General features: G+C 45.9%; 1 protein-coding gene across 3 annotated transcripts in view; it reads right to left on the bottom strand.

Annotated features, from left to right (window-relative positions):
• Positions 1-17,925, bottom strand: part of tle2a (TLE family member 2, transcriptional corepressor a) — a 29,932-nt gene extending 12,007 nt beyond the window's left edge. Inside the window, exons 1-3 of one of the 3 annotated variants that reach the window (XM_029148385.3) lie at positions 16,756-17,925; positions 8,275-8,438; positions 648-711 (exon numbers count right to left, since the gene is read on the bottom strand). In XM_029148385.3, coding sequence (XP_029004218.1) covers positions 648-711; positions 8,275-8,438; positions 16,756-16,779 — 252 coding nt within the window. In that variant the 5' untranslated portion in view covers positions 16,780-17,925. The remainder of the gene's footprint in view (positions 1-647; positions 712-8,274; positions 8,439-16,755) is intronic. The other 2 variants (XM_029148387.3, XM_029148388.3) reach the window with 2 other exon arrangements.
• Positions 17,926-18,275: the final 350 nt, after the last annotated feature.

Below are 18,275 nucleotides of genomic sequence, written 5' to 3'. Positions count from 1 at the left end.
GTGGGCAAATGGAGCAGCAGTATCAGGCAAACAGGGCTGAGTGGGAGGGACGACCGACAACCACTGACAACAGTGAAACAGTGCGTCTCTATAGATCGGCTCCAACAATTATCCAGTGTCACAATGAAACAATGACACAAAATGACTTAAGGCTATGATCATCAAAATTGTTGACTTTCATTGTTGGACGTTTGACAATTCCTACTCAATGTGCTTTACCCCCCTTTACCCCCTACATGTGATAATGCCATTCCACATCCAGAGTATTAATAAACTGTTGGTATGAACAAACCATGCAGCGCACACACACACACACACACACACACACACACACACACACACACACACACACACACACACACACACACACACACACACACACACACACACACACACACACACACACACACACACACACACACACACACACACACACAAAACCTTATGTCGGATAAAATCACACTTCTGATATTGAGAAGAGGCTTTTAAAGTAACCAACACATGCAGCAGCATGCAGCTCCCTGTGTGTGTGTGTGTGTGTGTGTGTGTGTGTCTTGGTGAGCGTTGTTTGGCAGCTGTTAGCAGATGAAGGGGATTCAACAACTTGGCACCGCGTCTTGCTCCAAGTGTGCGTCTGTGTGTCTCACCATCACGTAGTGTCTCTGGATCTCGGTCTTCTCCGTGGCCAGTTTCTCGCACTCCAGTTTCAAACTGCAACAGAGTGGCAAAGATACAGCGAGTTGGTTCCCCAAATAAAAATACACAATGCAATTAGCAACATGACAACAAATTACTCCCTGCTCACTCCGCCCTCTCACGCCTTCCCCCTCTCGCGCTCTCACACTTAGTGGGGGAGGAGGGAGCAGGGTGACGGGGGTGCTGACAGCCCATTATCACCTCAGAGCAGAGCAGAAATAGACGAAGTCACGCTTGGAGCCTGAAATCCAGCCAAGATTGCAGGCAGGCATCTCCAAGGTGTCTCTCTCTCTCTTTCTCTCTCTCTCTCCTCCCTCTCACTGGACAGTTTTAATCTATGTGCCCTCTATTCCTCATTTTGTTGCTTGCCCATTTACAAAGCAGTCCATCTTCTCTGACTGCTCCTCTGCACTTTCACCATCAACAGCGCACTTCGCCAAGTTCCACACAACTCAAATTTTCAGATTGAAGCGGGTCAAACCTGCCAGATCTGGCTTTTATTTTTTTAACAGTCACTGCTTAGTGTTTACGAACACGTCAGGCTAAAGCTGAAGCTTCATAAACATGTTCTCAATCTCTGATTTGAACATCTCTGCATCGTGTCCTACACTTCTGTCTGTCCTCTGTCCCCAGTCTCCTTTCCAACTATTTAATACCAATGGCTACATCCACAGGGATGAAGTGTTCAGGTCCAATCCCCCGTTACTTGTTGTTACTCTTTTTCACTCTCTGCCCCCCTCCTCAGACGAGTACTATATTCTGGGCCCTCGGCAGTTTACACCGAGCTGTTTACAGATGGCAGAGAGATTGATGGGGGGGGGGGGGGGGGGGGGGGGGCTGTGGTGTGGTTAGACATTGGAGGAAGGGGTGGTGGGGTCGTGTTTGGCGGAGGGAAATTAGAATATGATTAATACCGCAACATTACCCCCAGCCGCAACAGGTAATAACGGCCCCCGTCCACTCCCCTTCACCAATACTGCGTGCACACACATAATTGACTCATTTATCATCGCCAGCCAGTTGAGGAGGGCGAAGGTAGGAGAGGAAGGTGTCGGCGGAGGGAGGGAAGGAGGATTAAACCCCCACCCGCTCTCCCTATAGATTTTATTACAGTGGAACTGCCTCACGGCAGAAGTCGCTCACAGCTGTGCTGAACTAAACGTGACTGTGTGTGTGTTTGTGCATGACTCAAAGTGTGTTCATCAAGGCACAGATTTGGCAGAACAATGATTGGGCCCCCGCTATTGATCTGCACACAGGTGATTATAAGTCTGGGTTGGAAATGACCCGTGTGTGCGTAACACTATTGTAGAAAATATTTTTAAAAAATAGTGGCAACACCCATCTAAATGTTCCAAAGCCCAACAGAAAAGTAGCAAATCCTATAATTTGAAATAGAAGGAAAGAGAATTTAGTTTTTCCCTGGATTGAGTCATAACCTTTTTAGATGTGCTTTGATTGCCCTCTCCTTCACATCCAGCCAAAGAAACAACCAAACATACACTTAAATTATTGCTGATTCAGTTTCTTTAGATCAACTAATCAACTGATGAGAAGTTTGAATATACATAATTTGCAGAATGTTTGCATCAAGTGACTTACAGAGAAATTAAATAAGATGGGGGAAGCTGTGCAACAGCACCACAAGGCTGCAAAGCAAATGCATACATGCATAGATGCAGATGGTTGATTCTGGTCCCCAAAGCGCAGACAGCAACAACCTGCCCCCCACAAAATGGACCTGTGTGTGTGCACCTACCATTATGTGACTACAGCAGCATAAAAGAGTTGGAAGAAAAACCAGGGAGAGAGGGGAGGCGAGTGGTGAGCAGGAACTGGGTGTTTCATATCAAAATGATTGCCTGTAATAATTAGTCTTTGGCTCTGCACCATTTACTGAGAGAGGGAGGGAGGGAAGGTTTGGAGGGCAGCGAGGAAGACGGCAACACAGGGAGAAAACAAGCCGGAGTGAATAAGCGAGACAGAAATAAGCAGCAAAAGCAAAAAAGAAAAAAAAAATACAGGAGGGGTGTGTGTGTGTGTGTGTGTGTGTGTGTGTGTGTGTGTGTGTGTGTGTGTGTGTGTGATGGTGGGCTCCGTTCCTCCAATCTTCCACTGGCGGTGACGGGAGATAAGATGATCAGCCGAACGCTACAAATCTGCAGCCTGCCAGTCCGAACACACACACACACACACACACACACACACACACACACACACACAAACACACACACACACACACACACGCACACGCACACGCACACGCACACACACAGGATACACAGAACGACACACACAGCAGCAAGCCTCTAAATGAACATAGGCAGGGACACACACAAACACTCTAATGAGAGCCTACAGACGCAGAAGCATCTAATTAAGACCCTGCACTTTGTAGAAATGTGCCGACTCTCTTTAGTCTCCATGTTTGAAACAGGCTAGTGGGTATTGTAAAAATGTCAACTCTTTCTTTGACACGTTTGTTTTTTTTATTTTTCTTAACAATTCTTTTACTTCCACCATTCAATCATTGATTATTTTCTTGAAAGAACAAATGTGTTGTTTTTCTTTTGTATGAATCCCTTTTGCTTCTGTGTGAATATTCCTTTAACTGTCTTCACACAAACTAAAAACACAGATTTCTTTTTCTGTCTTTCTTTCTTCTTCTCCTTTTATAAAAAGGCTCCGGCGTGAACAGCGAGACAGCAGCGACACGATCTCAGAAAGAGGCTTGTGCCAACTTCCAGAATGATAAATGTCACTTTTTATCTCGATGATTAAATATATTGTCAGCAGCATTATTGCTTTGTCAAGTACTCGGCAGAATCGCTGTGCTTTTTGGAAAACGATTGGGCAAGAGACAAAACGAGAAGCCAGTGGTAAAAAAGTGGACAACTGAAATATGAAATATTGTATTAAACACTGGTTAAACAGAGAGCTCATCAGTCAACATTTCTTTTGGAAGAATAAGGCTATTCTTAGAGGTTTCCTTTAAAGATGCATGCTTGTGCAATGCTATAATTGGATCCAGTGGACATGAAACTTTGCTTCCGTCCAAGAAGAGGAGCCCCACAAGGCTGCAACACACCTCAGTGTCCCTAAAGCAGCTGCCCTGTCTGACAAAAAAGAAAGAAACCACTTTGTATAGGAGACACAGGTCAACCGAGTCAGCTGAGCTAAAAATTAAATCTCCAACCAAGCAGAAAACGTTAGAGTGGGCAAAGATGCACAAACAGTTAGCGTTAGATGGCTGCCGTCCCAACATGTACAGACCGCACACACAGCGATGGGAGCCGCGCGGTGTCAGGACCATTTAGCCCCTCAGACTGTACGTATGTGACTGTTCACTTTACATCTCATTAACTATTGATCAGCCTTTCCCCTCAGCAAAACCTTCCTCTTTCCCTTTAAACACACACACACCAGGGAGCCACCCCCCTTCTGTGTCCTGTTTCATCATCTCTCTAGGGAGTGTACAACAGCAAACACACACGCACACACACACCAAGATGGGATCTTGTCACACGTAGCAGACCAATAGTATCCACCTCTGCTGCCAGACTTGCTCTAAGGGCTGCTATTTCATAAATGTTTAACACACACACACACACACACACACACACACACACACACACACACACACACACACACACACACACACACACACACACACACACACACACACACACACACACACACACACACACACACACACACACACACACAATAAAGATGCTCAGAATGTGGTCGACGTGAACACTTTTACATTACTAAACTATGGATGTTCTATTTCTAATTATTTTGTCCTTATTGATAAATCATTTTCCTTGTTAGAGAAAGCGCTTGTGGCAATTTCTCCCATGTTAGAACAGTGTCTGGCACTTTTCTCTGAAGCCACCACATTATTTTTACCCCTCAATCAACCACGGCGACTGCCGTATGGGACAAATTCCTTTAGCACAAATCAGAACAACCCCAGATGCAACTGTGGCAGCTCTTAAACGCACTCGGTCAATCATATGAACCCTATGAAACGGGTCCACCTGGACACTGGCGCTGCACGCTCTCCACTCATCATTTTAGGAAACTCTAGTATTCAATCAGACGACAAAGTCCTCTTAATGACGTAGCAGTTGCATCTGCCGTGTAGTATTTGAGCAGAGACAAGTGGGAAGACTCTTAGGTGATGAGTGGCAGCGTGTTAGTGGTTGAGAGCCTCTCTATAGCCCCCCCCTCACACACACACACACACACACACACACACACACACACACACACACACACACACACACACACACACACACACACACACACACACACACACACACACACACACACACACACACACACACACACACACACACACACACACACAAGTCATAACACAAGCCCGTCACTGGTTGCATGCTTTACACACATGTTTGTATCTATCATATTTACACATTTTTATTATGGCCATTTTGGCTGCACCTCACACCCTTAGGTTGTATATAACTTTAAATTAGGACATTTAGCTGCAATAGCCAAGGTTAGAGGCTAAGGACAGCATAACGACAATAAGTGTCCTTATTGTTCTTACAACTAGAGAGACAGATTTGCCGTAATGAGAGATCTGTCCTGTCTCCATCCAGTCTGCTGATTACAGCCTTACAAACGGTTAACGCTCACACGCGCCGTACAGTAGCTGACCTACTGGAGACCCTTTAATTAATTAACCCATCCCTTTCTTTAGCTTCCTCAGTAATCTTGTTCATACCGACCACACATGCCACCATAAAGTGACACACAAATTTAGCCCTCCGCCACCCACCCATCCGTCCTCCCGCCCACACACAGTTGGATCTCATCAGTGTTAATCCCTTCCCTTCGTCTCTTTCCTGCCTAATCCAACATCTATCAGAATGCAGCCACCTTCTCTGCAGCCAAAATACACAACTAAGCACTGCTATTTCTAGACAGCGTCTATTCGCGTGCAGGGATGATTGGGGAGGCCCGTACATGCCTACGTATGTGTGTTAAAGGCATGCATCGGGCAGAGACTTTGAATGGGTCACAGGGTGTTTGTCTCGTCAGGAGTTCAGGTCATCATTTCTCTGCTGCGTGAAATGTGTAACAAGTTTGTCTGATTTCCCGTCTGTTGAAGACCAACTCTGGTCTTCATCGGCAACTTCTGCCAGACCAGAAAACTGGCAACTTAGAGCCACCAAGAGATCCAGCAATATGGAAAGAGCTTTTTATTGTGCTACTTTATTAAAAATTAAATGAGGCTGAAAAGTAAACATGACCAGGCTTGATTATACAAAAACAATAACTCACCTACAGTAGTTAATGTGAGCTTACTCTCACAGTAGCTCAGCTGTAAATGCCACAGTATGAATGAATTCACAATCACATCTGCATAACATATATCTGGGTATTATAATATAAACTTGTTTGTATACTATTATTCAGATTACCTTAATTTATAAAATTGATAAATAAAAACATCTTTCAGGACAACAATGCAGTTAAATCAATGCTTGACTAAAACCAGATTAACCCAGGGATGTTGATGATTAGCATTAATTAATTAAACATCATTATTAATGTAATCAGTTAAACAGTAATATTTATTCTAGGATATTGCAGCTGTATGACAAATTAACAAAACCAACTCTGCAGCAATATGTTTTTCTTTCCCCACATCTGGCAGTAATTTACCTTTTCCTTTACTTTTTGCTGGAATAATAAGATAATAGTGAATGTCTCTCATCCTAACAATGATAATGAAGCATTTTCTTGTGATTGATTTTAAGCACCAGTATAAATAAACAAGTTAAAAGGATAATATTAAAAACTTATCACTCAGCACTTCTTTAGTTTAAACCATAGATTTTAATTTAGCAGAGTTTCTAATGAAGACAAAGCAGCTCAGTTTACTCCCATTGAACTCCTGATTATCACCAGTCATTCATATTAACAAGTTTGTACATACAAAGGACATGAAACACAAACTACTCCAATAACCATTACTATTGTATTAGTTTTCTGTTGTTGTACTATCCAGTTTGTACCCTGCTGTGTTTTGTGCGTCCTGGTCTTCAGGAGGAGCCTATATGAAGGTCCACCAGTCTTTCCTGGAAATGTGATCCAGGCCCGCTAAGCCGCGCACAGCGTTCTGAAACCCGCAGGCCGACGCACAAGCTCGCTCTTGCCTCCAATCATGCTCTTAATCTCATCACTCCTATTGTTTATCCTGCTCCCTGGTTCTCAGGGCCATGCTCCAGGTGTTTTGTAACACGAGGTGTAACGCAGGACTGCTGCCAAAGGAGCTGATCGCACCGTCTCAACCAACAGATCCAGGGGTGACTCATGTTCACTGAATGGCCTGATTTGTCTAGGTCACTGTTGCTCCAAAGGTTGGTGCAGGAGATATTGCAAACACGCTTTGGCCTTCTTTTAACTGTAGGTCGATGACCTTAGTTTGCTTTCAGGTTTATGGTGAGCATTTCTTTCCAATTAATTTAAATTTTTTATTTTATATTTAATGGTACATTCATTTGAACAAATATCCCAATCTTTGAACTTTCATGCAGTGGGCAGAAGAGTCAAATTGATCAGGCACATTGATCCATTAAATGAAAAGTTAAGATAATTAAATTAAATTAAATTAAACTGTATATTTGTACATTAAGGACATGGCGATGCATTTATGCCCAGTATTTACCAGTGAAAACATTCTTGAAACATCAATCTGTACGTTCGTATTATAATTTTAAAGGTAAATCTTGTAAGTTCTCTTTAGGAACTTGATGCTGAAGTACCTGTATGTGTAGATGCAGCCATTCTAGCCCTGGGTGTTTTGGACGGTAAGATCTGAGCTTAAGGCGAGCAGAACACAGAGAGGGATCACACATACACACACAGTTTTGGGGGGATGGGGGGCAGAGGGAGGGAGGGGGGAGATTCTGGCCAGCTAAATCAAAGCAGGATGAGAGGAGAATAGTGAGGGGGTGGGGGACCCTGTGAAGGTGTGCCAAGAGAACAGAAAAAGGAGGGGGTGAGAGAGAGAACGGGAGGAAGGGACAGAGTGAAGAGCCCACGACTATCCAAATCCCACATTCACAGGCATTCTGGCCACATTCCTACACATTAAGCAAAGCATAGTCTGCATATATGCATCTAAAGTGCGAACGCCCATCTGTTTAAACAAAAAAAAAAAAGCAGACGTTTATGGAAACCAGTTAAAGGAACTGAAAAGACAGTGAAAGCAACACACGGATGTGCATTAGGTCAGTCTATACGCGTCTCATGTGAGACAAAGGCTGGAACGGTCAAGGAAAAGGTTCAACGGTCTAGAGAAACAAGCCTGAATCAACTGTTCAACGCAGCAACACACCGCGATGATCAATACAATGTACTGTGCTTATTCCTGGCAGATACCCTGAATGCATCATACTAGCGTAACCCCATTGTTCCCCACAGAACTGTGCAGTACATGTCAATTCACCAGCATCCTTTTGACTTTGACCCAGCAACACAAAAGGGACAATACAGGGAAATAGAGGCACACAACTGCAACAGCTCCCACACTCTCACCTGTGGTACTGAGTCTGTAGAAACTGAAACTCCTCCTTGATGCGGTCCAGGGTTTCTGGGTAGGTCAGCTTCAGTGACTGGGGCGTCCCCGACGCTGCGGCGGCCGCCGCGGCCGCAGCTGCCACCACCGAGGCAGAAGAACCCGGAGGTGGCTGCAAAGGTGCCTGAGGAGAGAGAGAATCTGCTTAGAGGTTTATACAAGACGCGAGAATCCAAAAACACACGGCTAAACACAATAATGTTTTTATTAGAACTCGTAAAAAAAAAAAAAAAAAAAAACTTACATAAACCCTTTTTTTAAACCTAGAAGCAGGCTCTACATTACCATATCTGCAGATCTGAGTAAACACTGCCTATTATACCGACACTGTCAACGCCAGCAGAAGCAGAAGTAAAATGATCATCAACTTATACAGATGTACAAGAATATCCTTAGCCAAATGAACACACTAGGTTTAATTGCAAGCATTAGTAGAAGAAAGAAATAGAGCAGTAGGGGGGAGAAGACTCCTCCCAAGCCCAGTGCTTAGGCTCCCGTCTCTGCAGGGGCCAGAGCAATTAGGAGACTACAACCATAGCGGTAATTCTGCAGGACAGGCAGACAAAAGGAGGCCGAGGGCCGGACTAGGAGGGAGGTACGGGCTGCCCGTCTGTCTGTCTGTTTAGCTCTCTGTCAAAATAACAGTCAGTCGGTTCACAGGCTTCACACGAACAACGCTGTGGTTAAGTGATAATATAATTTGCTTTTAGTACGGCGCTGATTAGTTTTTGTCATCGTATCAGATGGAGATGTAAAAGTGTAAGTAAATACACAAAAAGTGTATTTTATTCAGACAGATTCAAATAGATAGATATTAGATAATATAGGTAATGATTTTACAGCTAGTACATTTTCTAAATATATTCATGTGGGCCAGTTATAGTCCAGCAGCTCCTGCTATAAATTTCAGCAGATTACAGTTGCAAGTTGCCAATAACTGCAGAAAACTTTCTGCGTTTGCCCTGGAGCGGTATTTTTCTCTCGGATGGTGTTGGAGGAGGGCAGCTCTCGTGTGCAGCCTTAACTGGAAGCCATGCAGCCTCGCTGGCCTTTGTCTCTTTCCTGGCAGATTTATTATAATGTGCTCAATGTCTTTGTGCAGCTCGGTATAAATATAAAATGAGAAATATGGTTTTGACTTTTTTGTCCTAGCTCTTCAAAATATATAAAACTGAAACAGGAGCAAAGTTTTTTTACTGAAGGTTGTTTCAAGTATTTCTTCCACCGTACACCTATCCTACAATGTTTGGTTTTATATATTTTGCCACACATTGTAGTAATTTCGCACATTGAGGACTACAGGGACTGTGGTCAGGTCTAAACATAATGGGCGAGGCTCTAAATGCAACCACGCTTATTCAGTCTCCCCGTTTAAGCCTTGAAGCTTGAATAGACGGCTTATTTTAATTAGTCAGTGTCCATTCTCCTGCGTTTGTGTGGTTTGGTTTAATGACACAACACCGGTTAGCACAACACAATACGTGCCACAGGAATCCCCAAAACACACTGCCCACCTTTCCAGCTAGACAAAACAGTCTCAAGCTCAGTACAATGACAGTAATGACAAATAACTGACAGCAGTAATGATTCATTTGATTAAGAAAAACACCAACATGCATCTCTCCCACATTAAAGACGATTAATGATCAATTAACAATTTAATTACATCACTCAACTGCGGCACCAAAAGGAGCAGCAGGCGTAATGTTTGAAAGCTTGTTACGAGTATTGACAAGAGCAAAGTGTGTCTGTACCTGAAGTCAATACTTGCACGTCTACATAAAAAGGGCAAAGGAGGGGGAAACTAATAATACAGATGGAAAGATGAACGAAGAGCGAGAGGAGGGCCGACTGAAAGCCTGCGATGAAAGATTGGAAATAAGAATGGAAAATGGAAAGAAGGAAGAAAAAGCAAAAAGGAAGGAAAAAGATGGAGGGGCTGTGGCCTTATTGTTCCTCTTTCTAACAAGCTGCTCTCAATCTGTCGGCCAGATTCCCCCCACTAAATCACAGAACACACAAATACACACACACCTTTTCCTCGGCACGCATGAACCCAGTGCTACACATTCAGCCTTGCAAAGAAACACACAGACACTCCCCTTTCTCACAGAAAACCCATGATTAAACGCACACACCTCTTCACGGGAGGAAACAAAAAAAAAGAGCACCAAGGCCATTTCATAAGAGCAAAAGAAGAGACTGCCCCCCTATTTTTAATCACACATTTTCCGCCTGTTGCTTTAATATTTTTCAGGGATGTCATTTTTTTTTCCTACAAAAAAGGTGCCTTCCAAGTGCATGTGCATTGGTCTCGTGTTCGTGGAACAAACTGCCATTTCTGTGGCGTATCAGCTGCCCGGGACCCAACGCACGACTCCAGTCTGCTGCTCGGCAGCGCTGTTGACGATGATTCACACCACACCAGACGTGACGCATGTGACATTTGCCGCCTTGAGACACTGGAACAGAATCTATTCCAGCATATATAACCTCTTTCATAACTCCCTATATTTTCCACTAACACTGCTGTTAGTCCGGCCCAACCCTTGAGCCACTAAACAGCTGAGCAGGCTTTAAAGCGGGAGGTCAGTTAATCACGCTGACCCCGTGACCTCAGGGAATGGATTGAGGCTGCGAGTCTCACCTGATAATCCCGCGGCCAGTTATTGCTCGCCTCTCAGCTGCATCCTGGCTCCGGAGCAAACAGAAAAAGCATACACGCTCTGCCCTTGAACGAACCTTACATAGACAGAACAATTTTACACAATTACAGGACTTTTCTGTGGCTCACACAATCATAAAGTCTGTTTCTGTAACAGTGAAAGGAGCTGAGGGGAGGTGGGGCAGCAGGAGGAAGGAAAGCTTTTCTGATATGATTAGAGATCATCTGATTACTCCACTAGTTGAGATGAATCGGTGGGGAGGTGTTGACATCTCCAAACAGCTCTGTATTGTTGCCAGTGATCCGTTCCGTTCCAGTGAGCAAGCTGCCAAAAGGCCAAAGGCAGGGGTTTAATGCCACGCACGAGCTCAATATGGAAACGCCAGATATGACACTCATGCGTTGCACGCACCGGCACGCGCACTAATCTGAGTGCAGGACGGCGATTGCAATGATTAAATGTGAACCTGATGGGCATAAGGAGAGCATGAGCGGGTCGTCTGTGGGGCCAGAAATCATTTAATCTATCCCAACGTCCCGTTCAGTGGATGACAGTACCAACCCAAGGAGCCTCATCGAGACAAACGTGCAACATGAAGTCAGACGCATCGAATACAGCGAACGCAAAAACACAAACAAAACAGCAAAAACAAGTTCCAAATGATCAAAATGATGTGGAAAATCTGTCTGTGCGCACATTAACACACATTCTGATGTGGAAGGACGAACAGTGTGGCATTGCCTGAATGAAATCATTCCTCTTTTCAATTGAGGTACGTATAATTACACCGCAAGCAACAAAACCACGATGACCTCACATCCTTGCTCCAACCCCCCACCCTTAAATAAGCGCACACACACACACACACACACACACACACACACACACACACACACACACACACACACACACACACACACACACACACACACACACACACACACACACACACGATGCACATTTCCACAAGTATTTACAAGCACACATGCACTTTATTGTAGTCACACATGACACAGCTCCTGCGTCAGCGCCAGAACTGATGGGAATGTGCAAGATGTGCCTGAATCCTCTCTACCCGCGCTGACACACAATTTGCTAATGGAACTAAAATGGGGCCATCGCTGTTACGGTGTGACTGTAGGGATATCAGGTTCACCCAAAGGACGCTGGTCGGACTCTTCTTCCTGGAAAGTTGGGGATGTGTTGTAAAAAAGCCTCCTTTGATGTGACCTTTCACATTCAAGACGTGGTTTTAACATCATGTGACTCTTCTAAGCTCTATTATACATGAACATTCCTTTGCAGACTTGTTTCCTATCTGCCATTTTAAGTTTTTCATACAAATCCAAAACAGCAACTGAGCCCAGACTTGGCCAGAGAATCCATCTTATCTAGCTTAGAGTAACAAATTCCCCTGGCAGCAAAATCAACACAAAAACAAGACTAAGAGCAGCGGTCATGAGATTCTGTACTTTAAACTTAATGCTAATATTGAAATGGAGTATTTAAACACACAAGACAACAACAACAACAACATACAACAACCTTCAGAATAATAAATCCAAGACCTCTTGCACATCAGGTCAGTTGCTTTTTTTAGATGGTAATTTTTAAGACAATACTGGAAATATTAAACATAAACCCAACGATGGCAGAAATAATGTTAACAGGTTGCCTAAATAGTTGTCAGGCAGTCACTGATAGCGTGGCCATTACACACACAGCCCAGTGCTTAGATTAGAGTTCTGTTTTATTTGTTTAGGCTCGATCCGTCTCTCCAAGAGCTGGGGAGACTCTGCGCCTCCCTTCATATAGCTCGGCCCATTAGTCACGCCACTAATTACTGCTTATCCACAAAGTCGATCATCTGAGTAAACACCCACCGAGCGCTCGTCTGACTATCGCCAAGGACGCCGTGACAGAAGGCCTTAACCCAGAATAGCTGTCTGAAAAACGCGTGCCCCTGAACGCACCGTCCCCATCGCTGGGAGACAGGGGACATGTCAATACGCCGTCCTTTATCAAACGCGCTAAACGGCCAAAGCCGCTTCTTTCAAAACGCTTCCAGCGCGACTGTCAAGATTCGCCGGCTATTTGCATTGTTCGGGCGATTTCCAGTGGGGAAGGAAAGACGGGGGAAAAGCTGCGTGCTCGGCTCCGTAGTGAAGAAACACGCTGGTAATCTCTCAATGATTTCTGCACTTAAAGAGGGAGGGGCTGCCAGGCACCTGTTTCATTAGTGCCACACATCTCTCCCATCCAACCCCCTCCGCCTCCTCCTTCCTCCCGCAAGCCTCGTTATTCAAATTTCCCTGCTGTCAGCCCACATTAGCGGAGCGCCACAGTTTGCTTGTCAGCTGGCTTAATTGCTAGAGGTGCCTTCTTTTATTAGGTAACCCCCTCAGCTCGTTTGTTCCTTCCACAGAGACGCACCTCCACAACAGCTTGTGTAAACCTGCGGTCCCTTCAGCCTCCTCCTTCATTTTCTACTGCCTTTTCTTTTTCGCTCGCTCCATCTAATCGCCGGCTGAGTGAAGCGGGCGAGCGCCTGATCGATAGCCACACTCTCGCCACTGGACAACGGTGGTAATAAAGAGTTGAAAGCATGCGAGGAGTGGGGAAGTCGGGGCTTTTTGTGCACGGGATGGCCTGATCTCAGGCTTTCAGTCAGAGTAGTCTCAGCAGCGCATGTCTCACCTTTCCTTATCCATGGTTCACGCATCTTTGAAAAACACCTGAGTCAAGAAGTGTAGGAGGACAGTACTACAGGAAGAAGCTTTAGCACATGCACACGTAAAGTGTTGGAAAATTAAGTTCAAAACATGTTTGACCTCCATCTGTAAATTAAGCTCTTACCATTTCAACACTCAGTCTAAATAAGGACATTATTTTTATGATTTATAACCCTTGACATTCATATTTTACATGATTTTTTCCCACTGTAAAGATGTGGGAGGGCTTTTTGAAAATGCCCTGCTCCAGTGCATCTTGTGGTGCTCTGATCGTCATGTGCACAGCACAAGTGGCTTCAAGTGGTTCATGTACTGTTTGGCATGTGGCAATGCGATAATGAGCACAATGATGGTGAATCAAGGTCCACTTGATGTGACCTAGAGTCACCAAGTGCTGCTTATATTTTAAAATCTTGTACTATGGCACCACAATAGCAATATGGACCCCGTCATATCCACCATTTGTCACATAGTAAACATTCAGCATGGGTTAAATGACACTGACCCCCCCAAGAGAAGGTCTGGAATACATCAGGGTTTCTAGGTACAATGAGTTTGCGAAAGAGAATTGGGAAAACAAATGTACCTTTTAGTCCAACCTATTCGGAAGGAAACACGTCCCAACAGTCGTCCCGGTGAATGGGATCTTTTAGAGCTGTGAACAGTGTGGGTAGCTGCCAAACAAGTAGTCTACTTATGATTATTACTACAACACATACAACACAAAAGCTATTAAGAGGTCATTTTCAAGGACGGAGAAAAGCAGCATTTGTAAATAGACTTGTCTGAGGAATGCTGAGAGAAACGCAGACGCACCTACAACAGCTTAGGAAAAGTCCTGCATCCAAGGCTTAGTTACGCAGCACATTGGCGCTGCATTATCACCACTGGGAACGCCGATACATCTGATCTCTTAAACTCTTTGATCACGCGCTAAAAATACTGTCATGTCCCGCGGATCGCGTCCACTACGGCTGCAGAAACACACCTCACACGAACAATGCTGTGTTTCTTCCTGTGCCTGAGTCTGCAGCATAGTACGATCCTGTCATTGCGTCAGATGTGAAGAGCGGGCGTCTACGACAGTTGGAAGTTAGTGTATGAAAACACACATCCTGAAGCATTTTAATCTTTGGTCACATTTAAAATTTTGGACGTCAACATTCTGAGATTCAACTTTACTCTATTTATTGCTCATATTATGAGATGTGTTTGTAGAAGACTGAGGTATTTACACTTTAACGGGTATAAAGTACATCCTGTTCATCCGTATAAAATGTAAAGGACGCTGCCTGAAGAATCAGAAAAGAAGGTTCCTATTGTATGAAGCCATTAACGCAGGTCAAATGACATGCTAGGTGGAATCCGAAAAATTCATCGGCACGTGAAAGGGCTTATTCACAACCTCTATTCCATACAAATATTTAAGCCACATCTTTATGCGCGCTCCGGGTCAGATTCCTCCGGGTCGGACCGGTGTGCTGCGCCGACAGGTCGCTGCCAGCCTTGCGCTTCGAGGCGTTAGCAGTCGGCCGGGTCGGAGCGCGTGGCCCTTCACTCCGAGGTGCGAACAAGCGCCACCGACGGCCCGGCTCCTTCAGGGGATGGGCGCCTCTCGCCCCGAGGTCTGCAGGGAGGCTCCAAATGAAACGAGCCGCCGGACTAAACATTCCGCCGAGACCCGCCGCAGTCTGCTCCTCGGGCCGTGGGACGCCGGCCCATACGTTAAGATGTGGCTTGGAGCCCTCACAGGAACACAACAAGGAGAGGCTGGATGAGAGGGATTGGGTTTACAGTGCAAACCACAGAGCCACAGTCCGCCTCCTGCCTCGCCTCCCTGCACTGCACTGCACTGCACACACGGCCTCGGCTGCTGCTGTGCAAATGCTGTGTATGTGCTGCATGTTTAGAAATAAGACTCAAACAACGTGGACGCTAACATACATCGCTACATTGAATGATGGTGATCCTGCATTACAGAATCAGAAAGGCTCCAGAGATTGAAACAGCGTGTCCGAAAGGGTTAGTTAAGGGAATTAATTAAATTGGTGAGCAAATATTCACACGGAGTGAGCTCATACTGCACAGTGTGCTTAATCTGGTCTCAGTGCATGGGACACAAATGTCAAAACACTGTCAGAGGTGGGTGCAGGGTGGCGTGGCTGAGGGACGTAGATGAGGGTTAGGCAAATGAGCAGGTCTTAATTGATACTTCACACAGCTGGAGGACCAGTGTTTATGTATTTCAGTCAGCTCAAAAGCCCTCCACCTAAATCAGCTAAAACAAATTAAAGCCACGCGCTATGAATGTGGCAAAGTGAACGTTCCCGGTCTGTTCCCGGCGCCTTTTATACCAATAATAGAGGTGTTTTAGGAGCAGTGGGCATTTACCTGAAAAAGGCCTCTACTTTTTTTTTTTTTTTTACAATCTGTAGAGAACGAGCACGAAACTGAAAAGGAATAGGCTTTAAAAAAAAGCCAAAGCAGGATTTGTGAAAACAATGAGTAGCACTCGAGCAGGGCAGCGCTTTGAGTGAACGTGTCAACAAGCCATCTGACTCACCCCCCTCACCCCCTCCCTCCCCAGCGCAGGGAAGAAGGGAGAAACAAACAGACTTCATCATCTGGGTCAACTCCGGTGCGGAGTCGCGCGGAGGCTCCGAGGTTCGAACCCCGCGGCGGCGGCGGCGGCGGCGGCGGCCACCAAGGGCACGGGAGTCACACACAAAGACACTTGGCAAAGTTGGAGGCTGTTCGCGGAGGGTTTGGCCTCGCGAAACCCACAACAGTGTGCGTAACGTATGCGAAGCGACGGTCACAGTTGGCTCGAATAAAAAGACACGGACACGATGCCGGTCCGCGCGCAGAGAACCGCACGTTCCCTACAAAAGGAACCCCCGGAAATAGAAAACAACGACGAACCCAAACCCTTCCAGTCTGCATTTTAATGAGAGTCTGGGAGGATTAATAGCAGCCGGCGTTTACTACGTCGTTATGAGACCATCTCCCGGCAGACTGCTACATGGTGGCGTAGCCTACTTACCGGGGGTCGGTTCTGGGGGAACATTGTAGCCGCCGACTTGCGTGTCTCCGCGTGCGCTCTTTTTTTGTCCTTCTTCTCTCTCCCTCTTTCGGGGCGGAAAGCTTCGTGGAGAAATACGAGCAGCCGATGTGCTATTGTTGGTCTCAGAGAGGCATCTGGCCCGGTTTCAACGGTAACGGCAGCGCTAGCCTCGGCTCGCTCATTCCTCGCCTCAAGACTCCTTTGTTCTGCTTGATATCTCCGAGCCCCGCACCGCACCGCACCGCAGCGCAGCGCCCCGCGAGCTCGACGTGGAAGTGGGCGCGCGCGGAGAGCGGAAGGCGAAACAGCCGGTCCGGAGAGGAGAGCAGCCCGCGTGTCCTCCCCGAGTCCGCAACTTTGCGCTTCCGCCACTCACGAGAGCGCCGTTACTTTCCCGTCCCCGGTGCGTCTTCGCCGCGTGCAGCGCGAAGGCCAGGAGAGGAGTGGAGATGAGAGGAGAGGAGAGGAGAGGAGGCGAGGCGGCGGCGGGGGGATGTGGTTTGCTCGTGGCTTCGGAGACGGACACACCACCAGCACATTGAATGCAGCCGCAGCCTCTTTTGTCTCGCTCGCTGGCCTGCACTCTTTTCACACAACACTCCCAGTCCCTCACCCCCTCCTCAATGGGACATAACATGAGTAGCTGCCTTCGAGGAGGGACAAGACCTAAATACGTGCTTTACTAACACCCCCGTCTTTCGATTGCTTTCACGAAAATTAATAGAACTGTGTCTCTTGCGGATAAAACTGTTTCAACACGTCTAAGTCATAAATACGAGCTTTCACACGACGCTGCTGCTATTTGGTGTCTCCTTTTAACGTCGCTTTCCTATTAGCTACATCCGCATATAAATAATGATGTAACAAAACACCCGCGAACACAATTAGTCATATTTAGACTTGTATTTTTTAAAAAGGTGCAAAAACTGAGGTAGAAATTCAGAAGAATAGTTCAGTGATTGAATGAAATTTCCACGTGGGGCTCGGCCTGGGCACGGTAAACACTCGGAGGATAAACCAATAGGACGTAAGAACACCCACGTGGGGTAAGCTGACCGGCTGCCGATTGGAGGCTGCGGCTAGCAAAATACCCCGCACGTCAATCAAGCAGGCTACAACTACTCAGCGAAGTTAACCCTTTCCTGGGTACGAGGAGGGGATTGAGAATGTCAGCAGTTGTGTGTGTGGTTGTATCAAGATTCAGTGGTTTTCCCTTTTCTCCCCACAAACTGTCAGTGCGCCCAAAAGTCTTACATTTCCCCCTATTTGGTCCTTGTTGATGTGCAAATAAATAGACTTTGCTCTAACATCTGTATCGACTTGTTTCTTCCTGGATGTCAAAAATTAATCGTGACCACCAGAACCTGACCAAATGGATTTAAAGCAGAGGGGGAGGACAGAGTCCCACAGACGTGCAGTGCTGGTGATGCTGCAACGCTCGCATGGCTGGAGGTGCAACGTGCGCATCGGTGTTACCCAGAAAATGAATATTATTCCAG

Source organism: Betta splendens, chromosome 4 (assembly GCF_900634795.4).
Source record: "Betta splendens chromosome 4, fBetSpl5.4, whole genome shotgun sequence".
In the NCBI taxonomy this organism is placed as follows: domain Eukaryota; kingdom Metazoa; phylum Chordata; class Actinopteri; order Anabantiformes; family Osphronemidae; genus Betta; species Betta splendens.
This window is presented reverse-complemented; position numbering and strand designations above follow the sequence as displayed.